General features: G+C 49.4%; 1 protein-coding gene across 5 annotated transcripts in view; it reads left to right on the forward strand.

The window, feature by feature from the left end:
- ITGA9 (integrin subunit alpha 9) overlaps positions 1-20,882 on the forward strand; it is a 366,875-nt gene that overhangs the window by 78,101 nt on the left and 267,892 nt on the right. For all 5 annotated transcript variants that reach the window (XM_032270221.1, XM_032270232.1, XM_032270249.1 and 2 more), the window contains 2 exons: positions 4,741-4,895; positions 14,194-14,354. In XM_032270221.1, the coding sequence (XP_032126112.1) occupies positions 4,741-4,895; positions 14,194-14,354 (316 nt within the window). The remainder of the gene's footprint in view (positions 1-4,740; positions 4,896-14,193; positions 14,355-20,882) is intronic.

Consider the following 20,882-nt stretch of genomic DNA (forward strand, 5'->3'; position numbering starts at 1 on the left):
TGAGCAGGAGGCCTAGGAGAGAGCCCGGGGAGCCCTGCCCTGAGCAATAGGCCAAGAGAAGGCCCAGGAAGAGTGGCCAGGCCACGGCAGCCGCCGAGGAGCATGTAGGGAAGTTGTGGTCCCGGTAATCCATTCTCTTATTCATTCGGCTAAAGTCTGTTGACCTTTTGAGACGCAGCCACACATCAGATCCGGGGATTTGATGGGGAACCTGACCTAGCCCCTGACCTTAGATTATAGCCGGGGAGCTATTTGCAAGTGAATAATAATGCAATCAATGTGGTAAGCTGCCGTAGCATGCCCGGCGTGGTGTGAGCTCTTCATGTGTGTTCATTCTTTGTTGTTTTCTTTTTATATGAAGGCAGAATTTGCATATAATAAAATGCACCAATTCGAGTGTATGGCTCCCTGAGTTTTGACCACTCATACTGTGTGACTACCACCGCACCACGATAAAGAATACTTCTGTCACCCCAGAGAGTTTCCTGTGCCTCGTCTAGTCATACCCTCTCCTGATAGACAACTACTGTTCTGACTTGTGTCACCATAGATCCATCTTGCCCGTTCTAGAATTTCACATCGATGGGAATATGCAGTATGGACTCTTGTTTCTGGCCTCTCTGAATCAGCGTGATGCCTTTGAGATTCATTCATGTTGGCGTGTTGCTTGTTTTTCCCCTGACTGGGTAGCACTCCTTTGACTGAATATCAGTGAGTTTGTTCATCCAGCCTCTTGTTGACAGAACACATGATAATTCTTAGTCTTCTTAACAATCCATGACGTAAGTGGGGGTGTTATCCCCATTTTATGGGTGAGGAGACCAGGGACATGCAGATCTTATTAATATAAAAGGGAAGGTGATTCTCGTTGGTGATAGGTGCTGTGAGGATTATAAGGCAGGGTTACTTGGTTGGGCCGCGGTGTCAAGGTCAGCAGGAAGAGCCAAGCAGAGTGAGGCCTGAGACTTGGTGGAGGGGGAGGGGGAGGGGGAGGTCGGGGTGCCCTTGGCCGTGGTGGCTCTAGAGAAGTGATGGGGCAAAAGCCAGATGACGGTGGGTGGGTGAGGGAAGAAGCAAGAAAAGACAGTGACTCTTGACTGCCTCTCCAGAAGCTTGGCTGCAAAGGAGCAAATGGGACCAGCAGGTAGTTCAGGGAGGCGTTTGAAGGATGGGAGGCTCCGGATCAGTGATTAGGCCAAGAAAGTCTTTGAGCCATTTTCTGATCTCCCAAGTCCCTCACTCTGTTGGAAGAGATCAGAGGCGGTCACCCTCAGCTTCACCCTCATCTGAGTGAGCCCTGATGCCCCGACCCTATGCCTACCCACAAGGGGCCTGGAGAGGTTGAAGAGACAAGAGAGAGATGGGAGGCTGCTCCAGGGATCAGGGATGGAATCCGGTTCACGGGCTGGGGGTGAGGGGCCCTCATGTTCTGAGCCAGGCCCCAAGATAGGAATAAGGTCAGGGCAAGGTTCAGCTTGGTACGTGGATGAGGATGAAACAGAGGGTGCCCACCCTGGTCTATTCCAGGAGGACACGGGAATCAGGGAGAGCGGGGAAGGCTTCAAAGACGAGCTGGAGTCCCTCCGAGACGGAGCAAGGTGGGGCAGGCAAAGGGGTTGCTGAGCAGGTCTGAGGGGCCAGCAGGCTGGGTGTCTGCATGGGCAGCAGTTGATAAAGTCCTGGGATTCAGCTGAGCAGCAGTGAACTAGGAGGCCTGGAGGAATCAGCTGACTATAAGTAGGGCCTTGGCTTGGCTTGGCCTGGCCTAACTGACAATTAGATTTTGAGTTGCTTTAGGTTTTGGGTGGGACTAGAAAAGCAGGGAGAGCTCAGAGACCACGCACGTGCGTGCACACGTAGACACGCACTGCCCATCAGTCCTAACTGTCCTAAGGACAGGAGGCCAGAGGTGTGTGGGTTAGGAACGCTATGGGCGGCAGCTAAGAGAAAACGTGGCTGAGGCTTTCAATTATATGACCCCAAATTAGCTCCCTGGAGGTAGCTGGCCCCAGGGCTGGCTCAGAAGCCTGTCAGTGTCACCAGGGATGAAGGCTCTTTATCTGTCCTTGCCCTGCAGAAGGCCAGGGCACCTTGAACAGCACATCAAAGGGCATCCTGACTGGTTGTATTATTTACCTGGAAGTGAAGTGTCAGGATTTGAACTGCTGGCCGTCAGGGAGAAGTGTTCCAGCTACCCGCTTCTTTAAAAAAGCACTGAAAGCGCTTGCAGTGCCATCCTTGGGTGCTCCTTTGCTTTTATCTCAGAGGCTGGCACATTTGTAGGCGGGATTGTGAGACACAGTCTCTCCTGCCCCCAGGAATGTGGCTGGCCCTCTCTGCCCTCAGGAAGTTTGCTTCCCTTGGATTAACTCAGGGGGCAGGTCCTGTGTCAGGGTAATAGGCACCTGGTGCTCCGACATGGGAGGTCACAGGAAGTGATCAGAGGCCTCTGAAAAATTTCTGGGCTTATCTTTGTCCAAAAACAATACTTGGAGTTGAAACAAAAAGGTTTAAGGGAACTGATCTGGCAGCTGTGGGAAGGCGATGTACCTGTGAGGGTCCCTGTGGTTCATTTCAAAGGATACTGTTTTTCCCGCTTCCACCGAGGTCACTGTCTGCGCTGCCCACGTCTGTTTCCTGCTCGCCGCATTGTCTTCTGCAGAGCCCTTCTGTGAGGGGAGGACTCAGCCTCCTCCCTGACGAGGTGGCCCTGGGGATGATAGGGTGGGCTAGGCCTCTCTTCTGTACCACGAGCAGGCACAGCAGGCCCTGGGCAGAGTGGAGACCGGCTCTCCCTGGTACCTCGGTCCACCTGTGAGACTTTGTACCCTCGTGGTTTTCAGTCCCCTGGGCTGGACTCAAATTTGTACTTATTTAACAAGGGTTTTTGCAGATTTACTATGGATGAATTTCTCAGATCCCAGCCCTTGAGGGGTGCTGCAGGCTGGTGGGGCAGGTTTGGAATTAGGCAATGACTGTTCACCTTGGTAAGTGGGGGCCAGAGGCGTGTGTACAGAGCTGGAAGCACAGAGCGGGAGGGTGCCCACCTGTCAGGAGTACTGGTGGAGGCTTCCTGGGGTGGGAACACTTGAGCTGGCTGCTGAAAGGTGGATGGGGTTGCCTTGTTTTTTTTTTTTTTTTTTTTTTTGAGGGGGGGTTTTTTGCCTTTTTGCCCAGGCTGTAGTACTGTGGCATGATCTCAGCGCACGGCATCCTCAGCCGCCCAGGTTCAAGCAATTCCCCTGCCTCAGTCTCCTGAGTAGCTGGGACTACAGGTATGCACCACCGTGCCCAGCTAATTTTTCTGTATTTTTAGTCGAGATGGGTTTCACCTTGTTGGCCAGGATGATCTTGATCTCCTGACCTCGTGATCTACCCGCCTCGGCCTCCCAAAGTGCTGGGATTACAGGTGTGAGCCACTGCGCCTGGCCAGGTTGATAGGGTTTTATAGGGTGTCCATTGGCATCTGCATAATCACACTGGCCAGGGGTAAGCTACCCACTTTATGATGTATTTCCAGTGTCCTCTAAGGATGAACCCAGAAGAAAATGGAAAGCCTAAGGTGTTGGCCTTCTTTCAGGCACTGCTATTGTCTGACTTCCATTTGTCCTGCAGCCAGATTTGCTCTGGAAGTCCCACAGTTCCACTGCGTCTGTCACCACTGCTCTCTGTTGACCCGATCTCCCGGCATGGTGGCAGCGGTGGCGTCCCCTCGCCCCATCTGTGCCTCGTGTGTCTTCACTTCCTTGTTCACCCAGATTTTCCTAAGGCTGTGTTCTCTTGGAGTTGGTGTAGGTCATCATTCCCATCCGCCCTATCACCCTGGTTCTGAGGGATCATTGTACATGAGGGTCATTGTTCTCCAGCCGCCAATGCCCATAGTAATCTTGTGTCAACCCAGTGGTGTGAAGGCTGGGGCTTTTTGGAGGTAAAAAGGTCTGTTTGTGAGGCCTGGAGGGAGAAGCTTGAGCAGTAGCTTAGGTGAAGGCTCTCTGAGCAGATGTCAGCAGCGGGAGCTAATTTACTCTTAGTTTTTGTGAAATGGCCTGGGGAGTCCAGGGATGCTGTCCGCTCATCAAGCACTGGGATGGTTCATGGCAGGGAGTAGTGTGTGGATGTTTACTGAGTTTCATTTGGTCGTGAGACCAGGCAGATTAATTTCCTCTGCTCTGAAGTACTTTGCTGTTACCAGCTGGGACTCCACTAATCAAGTTCTTTTAGAAAAATGCCCAATGAGTTGGTGGAGGTCAATGAAGGGGAAGGTTTGACCAACTGGATGGGACTAGCACATTGCAGTTCATGCTTATGGTGGCAGCAAATGCTTGAGGGAATCCCCAAGTATGCATCTATTTCTCAAATTGTGGCGTTTGCTGTAGGAAATCCTCTTAAATGTATTCTTATCTCCCTAATAAAATGGAAATCGGCACTTAATTAGTAAAATTTTAAATAATTACCCAACATCTGGTGGTTCGTTTATGGCTTCAACCAGATGTGTTTTATTAACAACAAACTTGCTTTTATTATTGGGAAGCTAACTATTAATTTGCTAGGCAATATGCCACTTCTAAAACCAGAAAAAAATGCTCACAGAACATACTAGCCCTTCTCTCTTGGGATATTTCATGCTTTAATTAAATGCTGGGTTGAAGGCTTAGGATTCATCCTGTTGGGATAGTTCTTGTTTGGTTCTGAGAGCTGCTCCTTACCACGACTGAGTCACCTTCCTCTCTTGCCCTGCAGAGCGAGGCCTGTCATTACAGTGGATGTCTCCATCTTCCTCCCGGGCTCCATCAACATCACGGCGCCTCAGTGTCACGATGGACAGCAGCCTGTGAACTGCCTGAACATCACCACTTGCTTCAGCTTCCATGGCAAACACATTCCAGGAGAGATCGGTAATGAGCCACAAGTGAGGGCTCAGGATACCCGTTTAGCTGGAGTGGGCTCGTGAGATATTTCGGATGTTCCCTGTCGCTGTTCCCCCTAGCTGGTTTTGCAGGCAGAAAGCACACAGGCTGGACATCCTTTCCCTCTGAGGTTCCTCCCCTTCTCTTTCCTGCTTATCAACACGTTTCTAATTTCTCACAACCTCCAGCTCTAGGACAAATAATGTTGGACCCCACACACTCTTTCTTCAAATATATGAGGGCCAGACTGAAGCCTCATTGGACCACAGGTCCTGTGGGACTGGTGGAGTTATAGTGCCTACAGCCTGGCCCTTATGGAACATTAGAGCAGTTGGAAAGCAGAAGTGACGGGACTTTGGAGGCTCCTCATTGAGCTTGAGGCATCAGCCAGATGTCAGGGAGCTTATACCATTTACTATGGAATTGGAGGCCAAAGACAGATGGTGGGATTGGGATGCTGGTGTTACAGAGGCTTAGGTTTCTAAAAGAGGGCTGCTGCTTTGGCAGCTCAGAACTGAAACGAGGCAGGCGTTGTCCTGACAGCTGGTAACTGTCCCTGCCATTTGTCTGAATCGGGGACAATCAACTTGCTAGCCCAGCACTAAAGACTGGATGAAGCCCCGGAACAAGATAGGGCCAGTGTTGATTAGAATTCAGTGCATGTGGTCACCTGAAGGAAATAAATCTGGAGCTTTATGAAGATTACTAGGTGCTTCATTTTTATTTAAAAGGCTGATTTAATAATAGAAAGAAAAACTCTAGGCAAACAAAAACACCAGCAGGGACCTACTGATGTTCTTAGATACTGTTAATGTCACGGGTGACTCCTTTGGTTCCTCACAGTGCAGCCCCTGGCCTAGCAGTGCCAGCGTCACTGGGAGCTTGTCAGAGATGCAGGACTTTGGGCCCCGCTTTGAACTCCTGAATCAGAACCTGCATTTTCACAAGCGCCCCACAAGACTCCTGTGCACATTTAAGTGTGAGAAGCACTGCTCTGGAGCACACATGCCACTCGTGCCAAAACATTTATATGAGCAAACTCATTCCTCAGCCGCACCTCAGATGTTCTACTTTATTTAATGTGTTCATCCTTTTTGGCTGTCTCATTGGCAGTTTCTCTTGGTGTTCAGGTATATTGAACAAACTCAACAATTAAACATATTTATTTATGTCATTTTTTAACAAGAGCTTAAAAATTTCAACATTGAATCAACCATACAATAAAACGGCATTGGTTAGTGAGGGAGGATTCACACATTTTCTTGTGTAGTTCAGTGAGAAAGAGCAGTTCCCTCAAGATCAGACAGCTGCTGTTGAAGCCACGAGTTGAATTTGGATCTTGTGATATCTCTTGCCACCTCCCTAATTGTTTAAGATACTGCAGTCTTAAGGAAAAACGCTTTCTGATGGTTCTGGGACTCATGTGCCCGCCACGTAATTAGGTGATCTGCCCTCTCTCCATTGCCAGCTCATGATGTCGTTGGACTTGATTAAAAAACATTTTAAAAGAATAAAGATTCAGTTTGATACACATAAGAATGAGAACTATTCTAGAACTCTCAAAAAGGGCAGACAGAGAAACTTACTAGGAGATGACAGTCCTGCCCTCATGGAGCTTCTAAAGGGAGTGACAGAGTTTCTACTGTTTTGGCCTTGAAGCAATGTTACACAGCTTTCACTTACCACTGTTGCGAAAGTGAAGGTAAATTAGTTTCACTGGAGCAGCGGAGAAGCCGCCGAGATGCAAGTTAGAGCAAAAGTGATTCAGAGCCTGAGCCAAGTGGTGGAGCAGACTCTGATTTGAAGGTTCATGAGCTGAGCGCGGAGGAGACGTGGGTGCCTCCTCGTGCTGTTTCCCACCAGTGGCCCTTTCACAGACTCCTAAGCACAATTAGAATGAAGGTCTAGGCTTAGCCATAGCCCTAGAAGTGTTGGGGTAAAGTGGAAGAGGCAGGCAGTTGGATGGGATCTTGTACGGCACCTCGTGGGCGATGTGGAGCAACGTGGCTGATCTCTGGCATTAGGTGGGGTGGGGCCCATTCAGCACCAGCGCACCCTCCCATTAACTTCCCTTTCCTGTCTTCCATCTGCCGCATGGACTCATAGATAAAGTCAGACATCCCTTTATACTCTGGGGGTGTGTTTCCCCTACAATCAGGCTTAAAGGGGATGGTAACTGGAGAATTTTGATATCTCAATATAACAAGGCAATGCAGAAAATCATTCATCCCCAACATCTTTCTGTCACTTTCTCTGGCATTCATATCTCAATGTTTGCAGTAGAGAGAAATGCAGAAATCTGCCAAGAACTATGCTGGCAGTGAACTAGAGTGTTTGGGGAGGAAAATGGGCAGGTCCTATAAAATGTGATGGGAAATGAGGTGGGGTGAAAGGTCGGGTAGCAGCGGGGGTCCAGCTCTGGGTGGGGTGTCCTAGAGTTCAGCAAGGAAGGCAGCCTCTTGGCCCTGCACATTTGGGAGGGTCAGGTCTCCAGTCTTCAGATGGAGGAAGGATGGGCACTTCCAGGACATAGATGTCCTCCACCCCGCTCCAGGCTCAGCAGAGAGTGCTGGCCAACTCTGTCATCTCCCAGGCCTTCGCATCAGGAACCCACGGCTGGGACTCTGGGTTACCAGCCTTCCTATTCTCTGTGCTGGCAGCTGCCCAGGGACCATATGGATGACGACTTTGTCCATGGAATGCCTGGTGAATGAGTGCCAGCCCTGGGCAGGCCTTTCAGGCACCTCTCAATGTCTGCATATCCTGGGCTCAGTTTGTTAACAGGATGACTGCATTTGGGCAAAGCAGTACACAGATACCTGTGGAGGGCTAGGCACCGATGTTCAGAGGTGGTATCTTCTGTGGCATCTGTCTGCCGGCATCTTCAGCCACATGACCTGCCCTCCGAGGACGGTTTTGAGAGCCATAAGCAGTTGACGTTAGTCTTGTGCCTTTGGTGTCGTCTTCTCTACCTGGCAGGGCTCAAGCCTGTGTACAGAGAAGGGATGCCAACTGCGTCTTCATTTCCTGCTTTAGAAATGGGAGACCACAGTGCCTGCTAGATCATGGGGGTACTCAGGACCAGCTCATTCGCAGGACACAAGTTGCTGTGGCCTCGAAGTGCTGTAGCAACACAGGCTTTCTCTGTAGGTGGTGAATCTGCCTTGGCCTCTGAAATAGGCAGTCTCGTCAGGAAAACAGACACCGGACCGTTTAGTTTAACAGGAAATTTAGCACTGGGAATGGGTTGACCAGGTCATGGAGGACCGGGTAGTAACTGCAGGAAGCAGCTGCCGCATCCAGGTCTGCACGTGTGGCCTCCAGGTCTGCACTCATGGCCTGCAGGTCTGCACTTGTAGCCTGCAGGTCTGCACCAGTGGATCTCAAAGTGTGGTCCCAGTCCAGCTGCATCAGCATCACCTGAGATCTCAATAGAACTGCAGATTCCGACCAGGTAGGACCCAGCATGTGGGTTTTTACAAGCCTCCAGGTGGGTTTGATTTGAGAACCACTAGTCAAGGTTATACGTGGGGTTAACCACTTCCTTGGCGTTATCAGAGCCTGTGAGCTTGGAGAAGGGGCCCTGTGGAGCCAGGACCTGAACCTCTGAGGAGGGGGCTGGTGCTGCTGAGGTCTCTGAGGGGGTGCAATGAGGCTGGCTCTGGGAGAATGGGGGAGGGGGGAACTAGAATTAGTCGATGTTGGGACCAGCTGCCTTGAGAAATGGTCGCTGGGATAAGCTGCTAGGGACAGGAAGCAGGGGGGAAGGAGCGAGTCCCTTCACCCTCCTCCGGCCTTGCAGGCTCCCTCCGATGCTCCATATTGGCAGAGCCTCACAGGGAGCCTCTGGCAAAACAGAAATGAGGTTTGCAGGGTCCCAGCTCCAGTGTCACACTGCAGAATACAGAAGGTTGGGTTGGAGCAGAGGACAACAGCGTCATAAACCAGCACAGCAAGCATCCAGTTACATTGAGTTGCTGAAGCCCCTGTTGGGTCATTCCATCAAATAAATAATTAAGGTCCCACAGGGTGCCAGATACCCTGCTTAGCCTGGGGCACGGAGCAGTGAGCAGACAGGCAAAGTCCTTGCACTCCCTCATGGAGCTTGCATTCTAGTGGGAGGGGGCCAGGCAGGCAGGGCAAAAACAACCGGCTGCTCTCTTGCTCGTTCCTGTAGATGAGCTCTGGGTACCTTGTGTGGCAGGCACTGCGCTTAGCACCGGGACGCAGACACAGACTTCTCACCCCCACTGTGGGCTCCTCCGGGAGCAGGTTTACAACGTATTCCATCAAGCACTTTAAGACAGGAGTTCTGCCTGTCCCTAATAATATTATGAATCACTTCATTCTTGGCCTGGGAAGGCTAGCATAGGTGAAGATGGTGAATGCTTTGCCCAAGGGGGCCCTGCCCCGCACCCATGGGCGATGCTTGTACCTGCTCGCTGGCCAGGCTGAAGCCTAAACTTGCTTGTCAATCTCAGGAGGCTGGGAATCAAGCTGGCGGTTCTGGGCTCTCACCAGAGTGCGATATGGAAACCTGGAAGGGGCGCTTTCTGAGTGATTGCATTTTGCACTCTGGCCCAGTGCTCCTATGTTTCCACGGTTCTCAGTCTGAAAAAGCTGTGAGCAAGTGGAATACCTACCCTGCCTCCAGACACGCAACTGAGCCCAGGACCTGAGAGGTGGCACTAAGGCCATCCACACTAACAGCAGAAATAGGGTTGAAACCAGGTGACTTGTTCCCAGAGCCTTTCTCTGTCTTCAGGGGTGCATTTTTGCTTGAGAGAGTGTTTGCGCACACAGTGTTCTCTGAGCTCCTTCTGGTCTCTTGAGTAGCATGGAAATGGGATAATGAGGCAAATCCATGTGAGGTGAGGAATGGGTAGCCTAGTCTAATAATTACTACCTCATTCCTTTGCGGGACAGAATTGAGGAAAGTTAGTAAAGTTTCCCCCTCCCCTGAGAAACTCAGAGTAACTCTGGAAGGAGAATTTGTTAGAATTTCACAGCTGAAATCTTGTTCTGATGGAGAGCGGGAATTAATCAAAACTCGCTGGGAGAGACCGGAGCCAGACTTGATGAGAGACAGCTGGCTCCTCCCGGCCAGGGCCGTGCAGGGGGGCCCTCGGGAAGCAGCTGGGGGCAGGGCAGGGAGGCGGCTGAAAGTATTACTCGGGCTGATCAGCTTTTCCATCACCATGACATCATTCGACATGGCAAGGACACAAGCTGCCAGAAGGAAAAACCTAAAGATGTGAAATGTGCTGTTGGAGCAGGCCCTAATCAGAACCAGCGCCCTCCCAGGGACAGGGGGGCTGGCCAGGCCGGCTTACATCAGGGCTGGCTGCGGGCAGCTCAGACAGCCTGATGCACCCACCTTCCCAGGGCCCTGACTGAGGAACCCCGCCAGCTGATCGGCTGCTTCCCGACATGTCCTCTGCTTCTTAGAGGCTTCCTTTCCACCACACTTGGGGTGTGTGCTGGTAAAACTACCAGTTATGCTCAGGGCTTTGGAATGAGTGGTCTGCGTTTCTTCTTGCCTCCTCACTCAGGCAGGGTTTCTCATTGTGACTCTTGCTTTTTTCTAGACAAGAGAGTCTGATATAGAGCTAACTTCCTTTGGGGTAATTCGAAGTGTCAAAATTTAAATCAAGGAAAAGTACCAAGTAGGCAGTTCTAGAAATGAAACACTTCCAGAATGATTGCACTTGGTGAGTTGGATAATTTGGTGTGTCTGTGATTATATGTTTTAACATTTTAGAGAAATCTGAAAGGTTAATGTGCTGGCATGCACACACCCCACTGGAGTGGAGCAGCAGTTGCCTTGTCCTCAGCTCAGTTTCTGTGAACTGTGGGGGGTTTTTCCCTCCCTTGAGTTGCAGGAGGGCTGCATACCAGACCAGTACTTCTGCCCTGAGATGAAACTTTGGAGGACTAAAGTTGGTGCTTGTAAATTACCGAGCACAGTGCTTGGCACACGGTGCAGGTTGAATGTGTTTGCTTTTCCTGACTTACTCTGTGTTAATATGGGTTCTCCCCAAAACAGTGCCTGGGTCAAGGATCTAAGTGCACGTGGTTGATAGACAGATGATCCCAAGAAGTACCAGTAAGGAAATGGGACAGTGAGACAGGAGAGGGAGGCAGCTACCATCCTCAGGGCTCTCCAGAGAGAAAGGATGGAGAGAGAAAGAAGTGGATTAGTTGGTTGATTTTTAGGAATTGGCGTAAGAGATCATGAGGTCTGGGAAGTCTGAATTCCTCAGGGCAAGCCATAGGTTGGAGACCCAGGAAAGAGTTGCTATTACAGCTCAAGCCTGGAGGCAGCCTAAAAGCACAGTTTCTTCTTTTGGAGACCTTAGTCTATTTCTCTTAAAGCCTTCAACTGATTTGATGAGGCTTGCCCACGTTTTGGAGGGTAATCTGCTTTATTCATAGTTTACTGATTTAAAGGTTAATCTCATCTAAAAAAATACCTTCTCAGTGACATCTAGATTGGTGCTTGACCACATTCTGGGTACTGTGGCTCAGCCAAGCTGACATAAAATTAACCATCAGAGCAGCCAAATAGAAGGTGTATGACTGAGCAGGTTGCCATGGTGGGCAGCTGGGGCTCAGTCCTGCTGGGGAATCCTGGGAGTCAGTGTAGACCATGCCCCAGAGTTACCCACCCCCAAGGGGCAGGGGAGCTGAGGCCCTGCCTTATGGAGAGCTGCTCTGGGGGCTTGGACAGAGCCACTAGAGAAAGCCCTCGGGAGAAGAGGTCAGGTACTGGCAGTTGCAGCTTAGGCTGGACAGCAGAGAGATGGTAAAAGCCAAGCGGATATGGGTGGGGGAGCAGTACCATCCGTTCTGTCTTCCTGTGTTCGTTTCCACCCAGGTTTTCTCTGAGCTCAGCTAGTTCATCTCTGGCAAAATAGCCCAGTCCCGCTGTTTTCTCCATTGTCCCCTTCCTGAGGGAAGGCAGAAAGGAGGCTGGTCAGGGGACACTGAGGAGAGTCTGCTCAGCAGCTGCCCCCAGCACATGGGTTCACCCAGCTGTGGCCTCTGTCTTGTCTTCCAGCAATGTGTATCTCTAGCCATGACCTTGCTTAAGCAAACTTGGAAATGCACTTCATTTAAATTTCACCTTTCTTACTGCTGGGCAGTTGTTCAGGGAAGTTGTGATCAGTAGGAAGTAGACTGGCCAGAGTTCAGTTCTAGATCTCTGCACTTGTTTGGACCTGCTATCCATGCATTCAAAACAATGGGGAGGTTTTGGTCAAGTCATGTAAAACATGCAGCAAGAACAAGCGTGGCGGGAATAGCCTGGCACGAGAGGAAGAGGGTCCTAGGTTCAGCTCTTCAGTGGGTGGCTCTCTGGCCTGGAGCAAGTCTTGTTCCCTTGTGGGGCCTCAGTTCCCTCACCTGTAATCCCAGCTACTCAGGAGGCTGAGGCAGGAGAATTGCCTGAACCCAGGAGGCGGAGGTTGCGGTGAGCCGAGATCGCGCCATTGCACTCCACCCTGGGTAACAAGAGCGAAACTCCATCTCAAAAACAAAACAAAACAAAACCATGAAGGTTTTTGAGCTAAGTGGTCTCTAGGATTGCCTCAAAGCTTTGCCAGTCTGAGTCTGTCCCTTTTCTTGCTGTTGTCCCCATGGGAGCTGGTATGTGACACTTGGACAGGCACCAGTGTTTTCTGTGTGGGAGCACTTTCCTGTATGCATTATTTTCTTCTTAATAATGGCACCTCCTGAGGGTATCCAGGTCTTAGGTCCCTTCTGGTGACACAGCCTTGCCTTGTAAGTCAGTTGTTTGCTGGAATTAAACAAGTTGGGGCACACGGCTCTGCTGACTAGGAATTCGCCAGCTTGGCATGGCAAGATCCCTGAGATGGCAGAGGCCCAGGGAGGCCATTAGAAGCATAAAAAATATGCCCTGTGACAGGTGCAGAATGCCCATTCAGGCCACCTTCCCTGTCCTTCCCTGGTGGCTGATCCCTTTGATGTCATTAAAAGCCAGAGCCTTCCCTAATGCCTGACTTCACTTACTTAAATGCCAGTGGGCACAGGGCTGCTTGTTACTGATTCTAAGAGACAGGTGTGTGGAGGCGGGCCGGGACGGGGTCATCTGCCTTCCGTTGCTCAGCATCTCGCCTGGTCGTTCCAGGGTCAGAGATTCTGTTCTCTCGCTTTAAAAATGGCGTGTTTCCCTAGATCCCCAAAACAGTTAAAAAATAAAAAGTGTTATGCAAGGGATGAACTCTGACACAGAAAAGCAGTGAAATAGGTGTATTGACACCAAAGTCATATTTTCCTTATGAAATATATAGCTATCTATTTACTTATTGACTCTGAAATAGCAGAGGTGGACCCTTCCAGGTTTATCCAGCATGCATTTGATACTGAGTTCATCTTCCTTCTTTCTTTTCTTTTCTTTCTTTTTTAAATTCAAGGCCGTGTTACAGAAGTTCTGCCATCGGCATTACACATTCAGGTATGGGGGGTGCTGTATTCTTTGCAGGAGAGGACCTCAGTACAGGGGCTACTGTGGTCACAGTTTTGTTGAAAGGAAAGGCACCACAAAGTGTTTGATTACCACTCTCTGCTGCCTGGGAATAAAGGCAACTCCAGCCTTCATCTGGGTTCCTGTGCATGTGAATTCCATGAAGGCAGGAGTTGATGCCTGCGTTGTCATTGATACATCCCCTGTACCTTCGGCAGTGCCTGGATCATAGTCAGTGCTCAGTCAGCCATGGAGAGCACATGGTCTAATCCATGTAGTGGTTACAGAGCACGACTCAGCTCTGCTGAGATGAGTTAGAATTATCAGATGAGGTGGTTCCCTTGTGTTGGACATAAACCATGTGCTTTATAGAAATCAGTATTACAGAAGGCCTTGATAACTTCAGCAGCTTCTGGTAACGTTCTGTAGGTTTGTCATGATGTTTGCTTGTTAGGACACTGACCTGTGTGGGGTATAACTCATTGTTGATGCGCATGTTGCTGGCTCAGTTGATACCTCATGATGGCATGAGGTTTGAATCAGGGCGAGCCATGAAGCATGGCACACGGAGAGTTATTAGAAAGGCAGAGGACATCCTGGTTCTCTCTCAATTCTTTGAGCACCCTCGCTGTGCGCTGCTCTCTGAGCAAGTCCCAGCTTGGGGCTGCAGTCTCCTGCCACCGAAGGGTGGGCATCGTATGAAATGTGCATGTGATTCCATGACAAGGAAAGGAGGTGGCCTCATCACAGCCTATCTGTTGTCTGTCCTTGCTGATGTTTTGACCTCTCATTTATTGGCAGGCCTGAATTATGTTCTGACAGCTGATGTGGCCACAAAGGAGAAGGGCCAGGTGCCCCGGGTCTACTTTGTGCTGCTGGGAGAGACCGTGGGTCAGGTCACAGAGAAGCTGCAGCTGACTTACATGGAGGAGACGTGTCGTCACTACGTGGCCCATGTGAAGGTCAGTCCTCTCATTTTATCCTCAAACTTTGATCTCTGCAGATGTTCATTTGGAGCTGATGGGAACTTTTATTGTGCATTATGTGTGCTCTTCCAAAATTTTATTTCACAGGGAGGAGCATATTCATTTCTGTTTTTGTTTTAAAGTTGGTTTCTGACAGCCCTTTTATGTATCTTACTGTGTTGATTTCAGCCTCTGAGGGGGATTGTGGTGGTCTAGGAGACCGGCGATGATCCCTGATTTTGACTTTTTCTTCTGAGAGGTTTCTCATCCTCTCCTCTCTATGAGCCTCAGTAGTCTTTTCAGAGGACAGCCTTGGAAGCACGTGTCTCTGGGTCTGCAGTGATGCTGGATCACACTGCACCTGATGCCTTTCTCAGTGGTCTGTTACAGATTACCTCATGGTCACAGCTAAGGCACTTTTAAACTGGTTGGACTACATATTTCCCCCTTGACTACTTTGTTTATTTTAGGAATGCATTTTTTGGCAACCTTTCCCCTTGCACTCTAAGTAAACTTGCAAATGTTTTTCTCCTCTTGAAATTGTTAAATACACTTTGCTGCTAATTCAGGAGGCTAGGCTTTGATTAGCTACAGAGTGGCCCCTGCAGGCAGGGGGTGGCAGGGTGGAAGTCCTGGCAGTGCCTGATGCTGCAGGGATGGCCAGACACTGACCCATGGGCAGGGTCAGAGAGCGGAGGAGGTGGAAGAATGCACTTAATCCAGGCCACATGGTGGGTGGAATGAGTGTGGGTTTTGGAGACACAGATCCAGTGTGTATTCCAGCTGGACGAGTATTGTGACCTCTCTCGGTCTCAGTCTCTGCATCTCTAAAATGGACACAGTAATCCTTACCTTGAAAGGTGGTCATCAGGATTAAATATTATACGATGAATTTACTTAAAAGACCTTGAATGATGTCTGATAAATAGAAAGCAACCAACTTACTATTATTTGGTTGGGCTGTGTATAACTGCCAATATTCTTTTTGACTTACACAAATGGAAATATCATATAGTTCAACCTAATATTATTTATTAGCCACTGGATTTCTGACTGATAGTTTGAAAAGTCTGCAGATTGGGGATGAAGTGTCCTCCTGTTAGTGCCAGAGCAGAAGAATAACAGCTGCTTCTAGATGCTTCAGTGTTGTACATAGAGAAGTGCGCCACACACCCATGGCACTTGGCCTGGCCCAGAGCCCATGAGTCCATGCCCCTCAGATGCTTTTCAGTGGGGCTGGGCTGTGCCTTCTGCCAGGACTCCTGCAGGGACCTGCCCAGACCAGCTGCCCAAGGGCTTGGGGTGCTGGCCATTTATAAAGCTGCTCCTAAGCCTGTTAAGCCCTACACCCCCGCCCCTCAGTCTTAGATTACACTGGTTTGTTGGTGCCTTTGGTGGGGTGTGAGGCTCCTCAGGACGGGCTCATGGAAACACTGTCAGGCCTCTAAATGCCTGTGCTTGGTGTTTTTATACCCACTGTGGACAGGGCAGCTACTCTTGGGCTTCCTAATGCTTTCCCTCAGGTTTCTTTGCAACTTCTTGCTTTGGCTGAGAAGTTACCTTTTGTTCCTCGTTACCAAGGATACTGGCTAGAGATGCCACGTAGAGCCTGCAGGTCTTTGCAGAGTACACTCAGAAGTGCAGACCAGAGGCAGGGCTGTTTCAGTGGTGGCCCCTGAGGGTTACTGGGAGGAGCAGGCTACGCATGGGGGTGGTCCTGCTACTTCCTGATATCTAGGGTTGCCAGAATTGCAAGTAAAACTATAGAACTCCTAATGAAATCTGAATTTCAGATCAACAATGAATCCTTTTTTTAGTATATGTCCCAAATATTTCATGAGAAATATTTATTCTAAAAACATTTTGTTGTTTATCTGAGATTTAAATTTAACTTGGCATCCTGTTGGCAGATTCAACTCTACTTATATTCCCCTACCTAACAAGCAGCATTTCTCCACTGAAGCCAGAGCTGGCCGACCAGAAGGGAGGTGGCGATGATGGTTAGGAGAGCTGGGAGGCGGAGATCAGGGCCCTCGGGATCCAGCACAGACCTTGATGTGATTATTTTGGTCATTCTAGGGAGAGCAAGAGAGCAGGCCTGCTCTAGTGAATCGGGACCTAGAGTCATTTGGATATGGTGATTGCTTGGCCATTTTCTCACTCAAGGAGGTGGATCTTTGAGGCCTTTATGGTTCAAGAGTCAACATTGCTGCCAAGGAACACTCCAGGTGGCTGATACTTTATAGCCGCGAGAATGTTTATTTCTGCCAGTTACTGTCTGGGCTGTCGCAGAGGACTGGGCGAATGGCAGAGTGCACGCGTAGGATGAGTGCTGATGGCCTGGCTAGCTGTCCACAGGGGACGCAGCAGCCACCACTGCTGACTTGCCAGCTGTGGGAAAACAGCTATGGAAGCTGAGGCAGGAAGCAAGGATTGGGGGAAGGGAAGGCAGCTGAGCTGCCTCCTGGAGCAGGGCCTGGGGCCTGGGGAGTGCTGGTCAGGGCCCCGGAGCAGGAGGCAGTCTCTCCTGCAAGGGGAGCTTTCTCAGTGGAGCCGGCTCTCGGCTTTACGGACAAGTCAAAGAAGATAAATAAAAGCATTCTGGCTTATCACACACCATATGGCCAGCAGACACTGGGCCGGCATCAGGGCTGGCCTGCTTTGTTTAGGCTGTCTTTAGGTATTCTTTTCTTTAAGTCTATTCCAATCTTTTTTTTCTCCCTCTCCTTTTCCCTGGACATTTTCTTTCCATATATGGTGATAAGTGACTTTATCACGGAAGACTGTGCGGGCTAGCACCTGCTTTCCAGGCTGTCTTGTACCCGACTTTCTTCCATTCACCGTCTTGGGGGGCGCCTCCGGGTGTATAGGATTTTGTGATAAGCCACATCCTCCTGGCGGGGGCGGGAGCAGGTACGTTCTCAGGGCCTCACTGTGGTCAGCAGAGCTGAGGCAGCTCCTACCGCTTCCTTGGGTTCTCTGCCTCAGAGTCCACACACCCCAGCTTATCTTCCGTCTTCCCACAGCCCAGTTTTGGGGATGGGGCCCCTCCCACTAGTCAGTCAGGCTGGAGGCTTGTGGAAGATGTCACGGTCACAGGTGAAAGCCCAACACCTGCCCTCAGCATCCTGCTCTCCAGGCCCGGCCGTCTTCTGCCAGCACGTCCCCCATGCCCCAGCTCTCGTCATGACCTGCCCCTTTCCTCCTGGAACCTGCTCCTTACATTTCTTTGTCTTGGTTCTTATGTTCACAGAAGTCAGAGGCCTGGTTTGTGTCATATTCACATAGAACCACGCACCACCTGCGTGATTTTTACTTTTTCTTTTGTCTTAAACGCATACTTCCTGCAGTATCTTCTTTCATATTTTCTCTTTAAATCAGCCAACGTTTGGTCTCAAAATAATTTAAAACAGAAACTTTGTACCTTTATATAAGCAGAACACCATCTAACATGGGCACAAAACAGAAAGTAACTGTAAAAATAAACACACTGAAGACACAACAGTGTCCTAGAATTCTAGCTGGATTTCATTGTTTGTCAAAGTCGCTGATGAAACGCCCACTCCATTCGTGCGTTAGAAACGGAAATTAGCAAGTTCTAGGGAAGGCTCAAGGACATACTGATGCCACACTGGAACTTGCCTCCGGATGCGTCCGGAAGGACTGAGGGGAGTTGACCTGGGAACAACTTTTAAAATCCGAGTGTTCTTTTACGGCGTCCTGCCTGTGTGCCATGGAAATCCACCTGGCGGGCCCCACGTGGGAAGCCCTGGCCATGTTCCACTTCAATCAGATGTACCTTGCCCCATCCTGTCTGCTGAAGGCTTGCTGTTTTTCAAGGCTCAGTCCACAGGCTTTGGACATCCTCAGTGCCAGCTACTGTCCTAGGCCCTGGGGGTGCCACTGTCATCTTCCTGACTTCTTGGAGCTTGTTCCATGCTGCCTGACTCCTGCTTTGGGAATACTTGTCAGGTGGAACCTTGTTGGAGTGACTAATTGAGTAAGCTGGAGCGTGGGGGTCACAAAGGCTTCTGATACGGAGTGGGGCCTGCTCGCCTCTCTCTGGACTGACTGCAGGGAAGTGATGGCCTGAGATGGTGGAGAAGAGAGTTTTGGATGCACAGCCTGTGCTGAAGAATAAATGCAGGTGTCCCGTTGCTACTCCATTGTTTTCTGGTTTATGTGTTCTTACCCGGATCACAGCTGTGCTGCATCTTCTGATCCTTCACAATACCTTGAGAGCACAGGCCTTTTGTGAGATCAAAGCTTTTGCATGACAAGCAAATAAGCAGGCTCTTCAGGACCTGGGAAGCCATGGCGACGTTCTGAGTCTGATGCAGGGATGGCAGAGGAGCCCAGGCAGTGTGGGGGCAGTGATGCCGTTCCCTGCTGTGAGGCTCCGTGACACCCTCTAGAGGCATTCAGAGAACTCTTTTTGAACAGAACCATGTGTCAGACACTGTCAGGAAAGCCAATAATGGGATTGTTGTTCAAAACACAGCAATCTGCACTAGACAAGGGAATACGCACACTGGCTTTTCCGAGAAGCTGCAGACGTTCATGACATTGTTCTTTTATGTTCCTGAAGGGTTTCTCCGGGAACTTTGAAACCTATGTTACTGCAGCTCCTTCCTTGCTTTTGTGGACAGATGCTCATCCTGGCCTGGCGAAGGGTGGGACGTCACCCTGGCCGCCAGAGGTCACGCCCTGGGCTCTGCACAGGTGTTTTGGCCTCTTTCCATTTTCACATCCAGCAAAATGCCTGGGGACGATAGCTTCAATCCTGTGGCATGCTGTGAGTTTAGAGTGTTGGGTGCTGGTTTTCACAGGTGATCCAGGCTTTTTTAACTTGTTTAAGCAAGAGATAGTTAAGAAAGGGAGATTAAGTTGGAGTTTCTAAGAACTCTGAGAAAGAGGAGAAGAAAGAAAAACAGCAAAAGTTTCTTCTTTATCTGGAAAACAACATGCTGAATCTCTGGGTCATCTTGAGAAGCCAAAGAAATAACTAAGAAAAAAAAGTTGTAGGATTTGGCAAAAAGGGATGCCAGCCTTAGATATGAGGGCTTCTGAAAACTTTTAAAATTTGATTTTGAATCAGTTTTGTGTGTATAGTTAAAATCTTTAAAGGGTTCTAAAAGTTATCAAAGAAAAGATGTCTCTCAACTATCTCATTTTCTCCCCAAAGAACCACAGTTACATTTTCTTATGTGTCTTCCAAAAGCTTCTCAATAAATATATCTCCTTTCATTTTATGCAAATGTGCACACTGTGGTAAAGCTTACTTTTCTTTTAAAATATCCAGCAGCAGAACGGAGAAACAGATTTTGCTAAATCTGCACAAAATTCATCTGTACCAGATGGAATACAACTCAGCAATAACAATATCAAGTTATTATGATACACATGATAACATGAATGACTTTTGAAAGCATTATGCTGAGTGAACAAAGCCAGACACAAAAGGCCACCTACTGTATGATTCCGTTTATATGACATTCTAGAAAAGGCCAACTAAAGAGAAAGCAGATTGGCGGTTTTCAGCAGCTAGGGACTGGCGGAAGGGCTGGTGATGATTGGCTTCAAAGAGGGATGAGGGAACTTTCTGGGGTGATGAACATATTCTAAAATCATGATTGTAGCGGTCATATGGCCACATTTATTAAAACTCATCAGAGTGCACACCTAAAGTTAGTGAATGTTATTTATGTAAATTATATCTCAAACTTACTTAAAAAAAAAGTATTGTGGAGATTGTTCCATATTGGTGCGTATAGAGCTTCCCTGTTCTTTTTCAGTGGTTCTTTTTCACTATTCCTTGATTTATTTAACCTGCCCAGGTGGTCTTCTATATGTCAGTTCCAAACTAACCTGATCTGGAGCCTGTAGACTAGTCATCTTAGTTTGCTTCTCCAGAAGAGGCTCCTCCTCTTTTCCCTATATCTGTAGTATCTTGGTTGAAGACCTCTGAGAGGACAGTATGGAGGGGCCTTGGTGGTCTCTAAGGTGGCCTTGGACATGTGTCCTACAGAGGACAAACCTCTCAGCTATGGGGTGCCCAAGGAAAATGGGAGATTTTTCTTGATTCCTAGAGTTGCCTTTGTGCCTTTGGCAGGCTCTCCTGGTCTGTAGGTAGCATAGATGGCCTAAATGTTTGGTACGGGGTGCTGGAAACAAGGGCAAGAAAAGAGGGAAGGCTGGGATGCATAGAACCGATGTGTAGGAAGCCACCATCCTCATCCAGCTCAGGTGTGAAGCTGCTGCTCATATGATACGCTCTGCTCACACAGATGACACTAAGGAACCAGGAAGCTGGGCTTTGGAGACCACGCTGGAAGTCAGCTCACTGAGTATGGGTTGCCTTGACCACCTCCTCTGGGAGGCCGTGTTGTGCATAGCTGGAGAGCAAACCGTAGATTGAACATGGGGGCTGATATCTCCCATGAGCGCCGTTTGGCCATTGATTTCTTTCTGGGGTGCAGTGAGCCCCAAGAGCTCCCGTGAGCCCTGTTTGGCCATTGATTTCTT

Source organism: Sapajus apella, unplaced genomic scaffold (genome assembly GCF_009761245.1).
Source record: "Sapajus apella isolate SASKATOON/1434 unplaced genomic scaffold, GSC_monkey_1.0 scaffold4, whole genome shotgun sequence".
Classification (NCBI taxonomy): domain Eukaryota; kingdom Metazoa; phylum Chordata; class Mammalia; order Primates; family Cebidae; genus Sapajus; species Sapajus apella.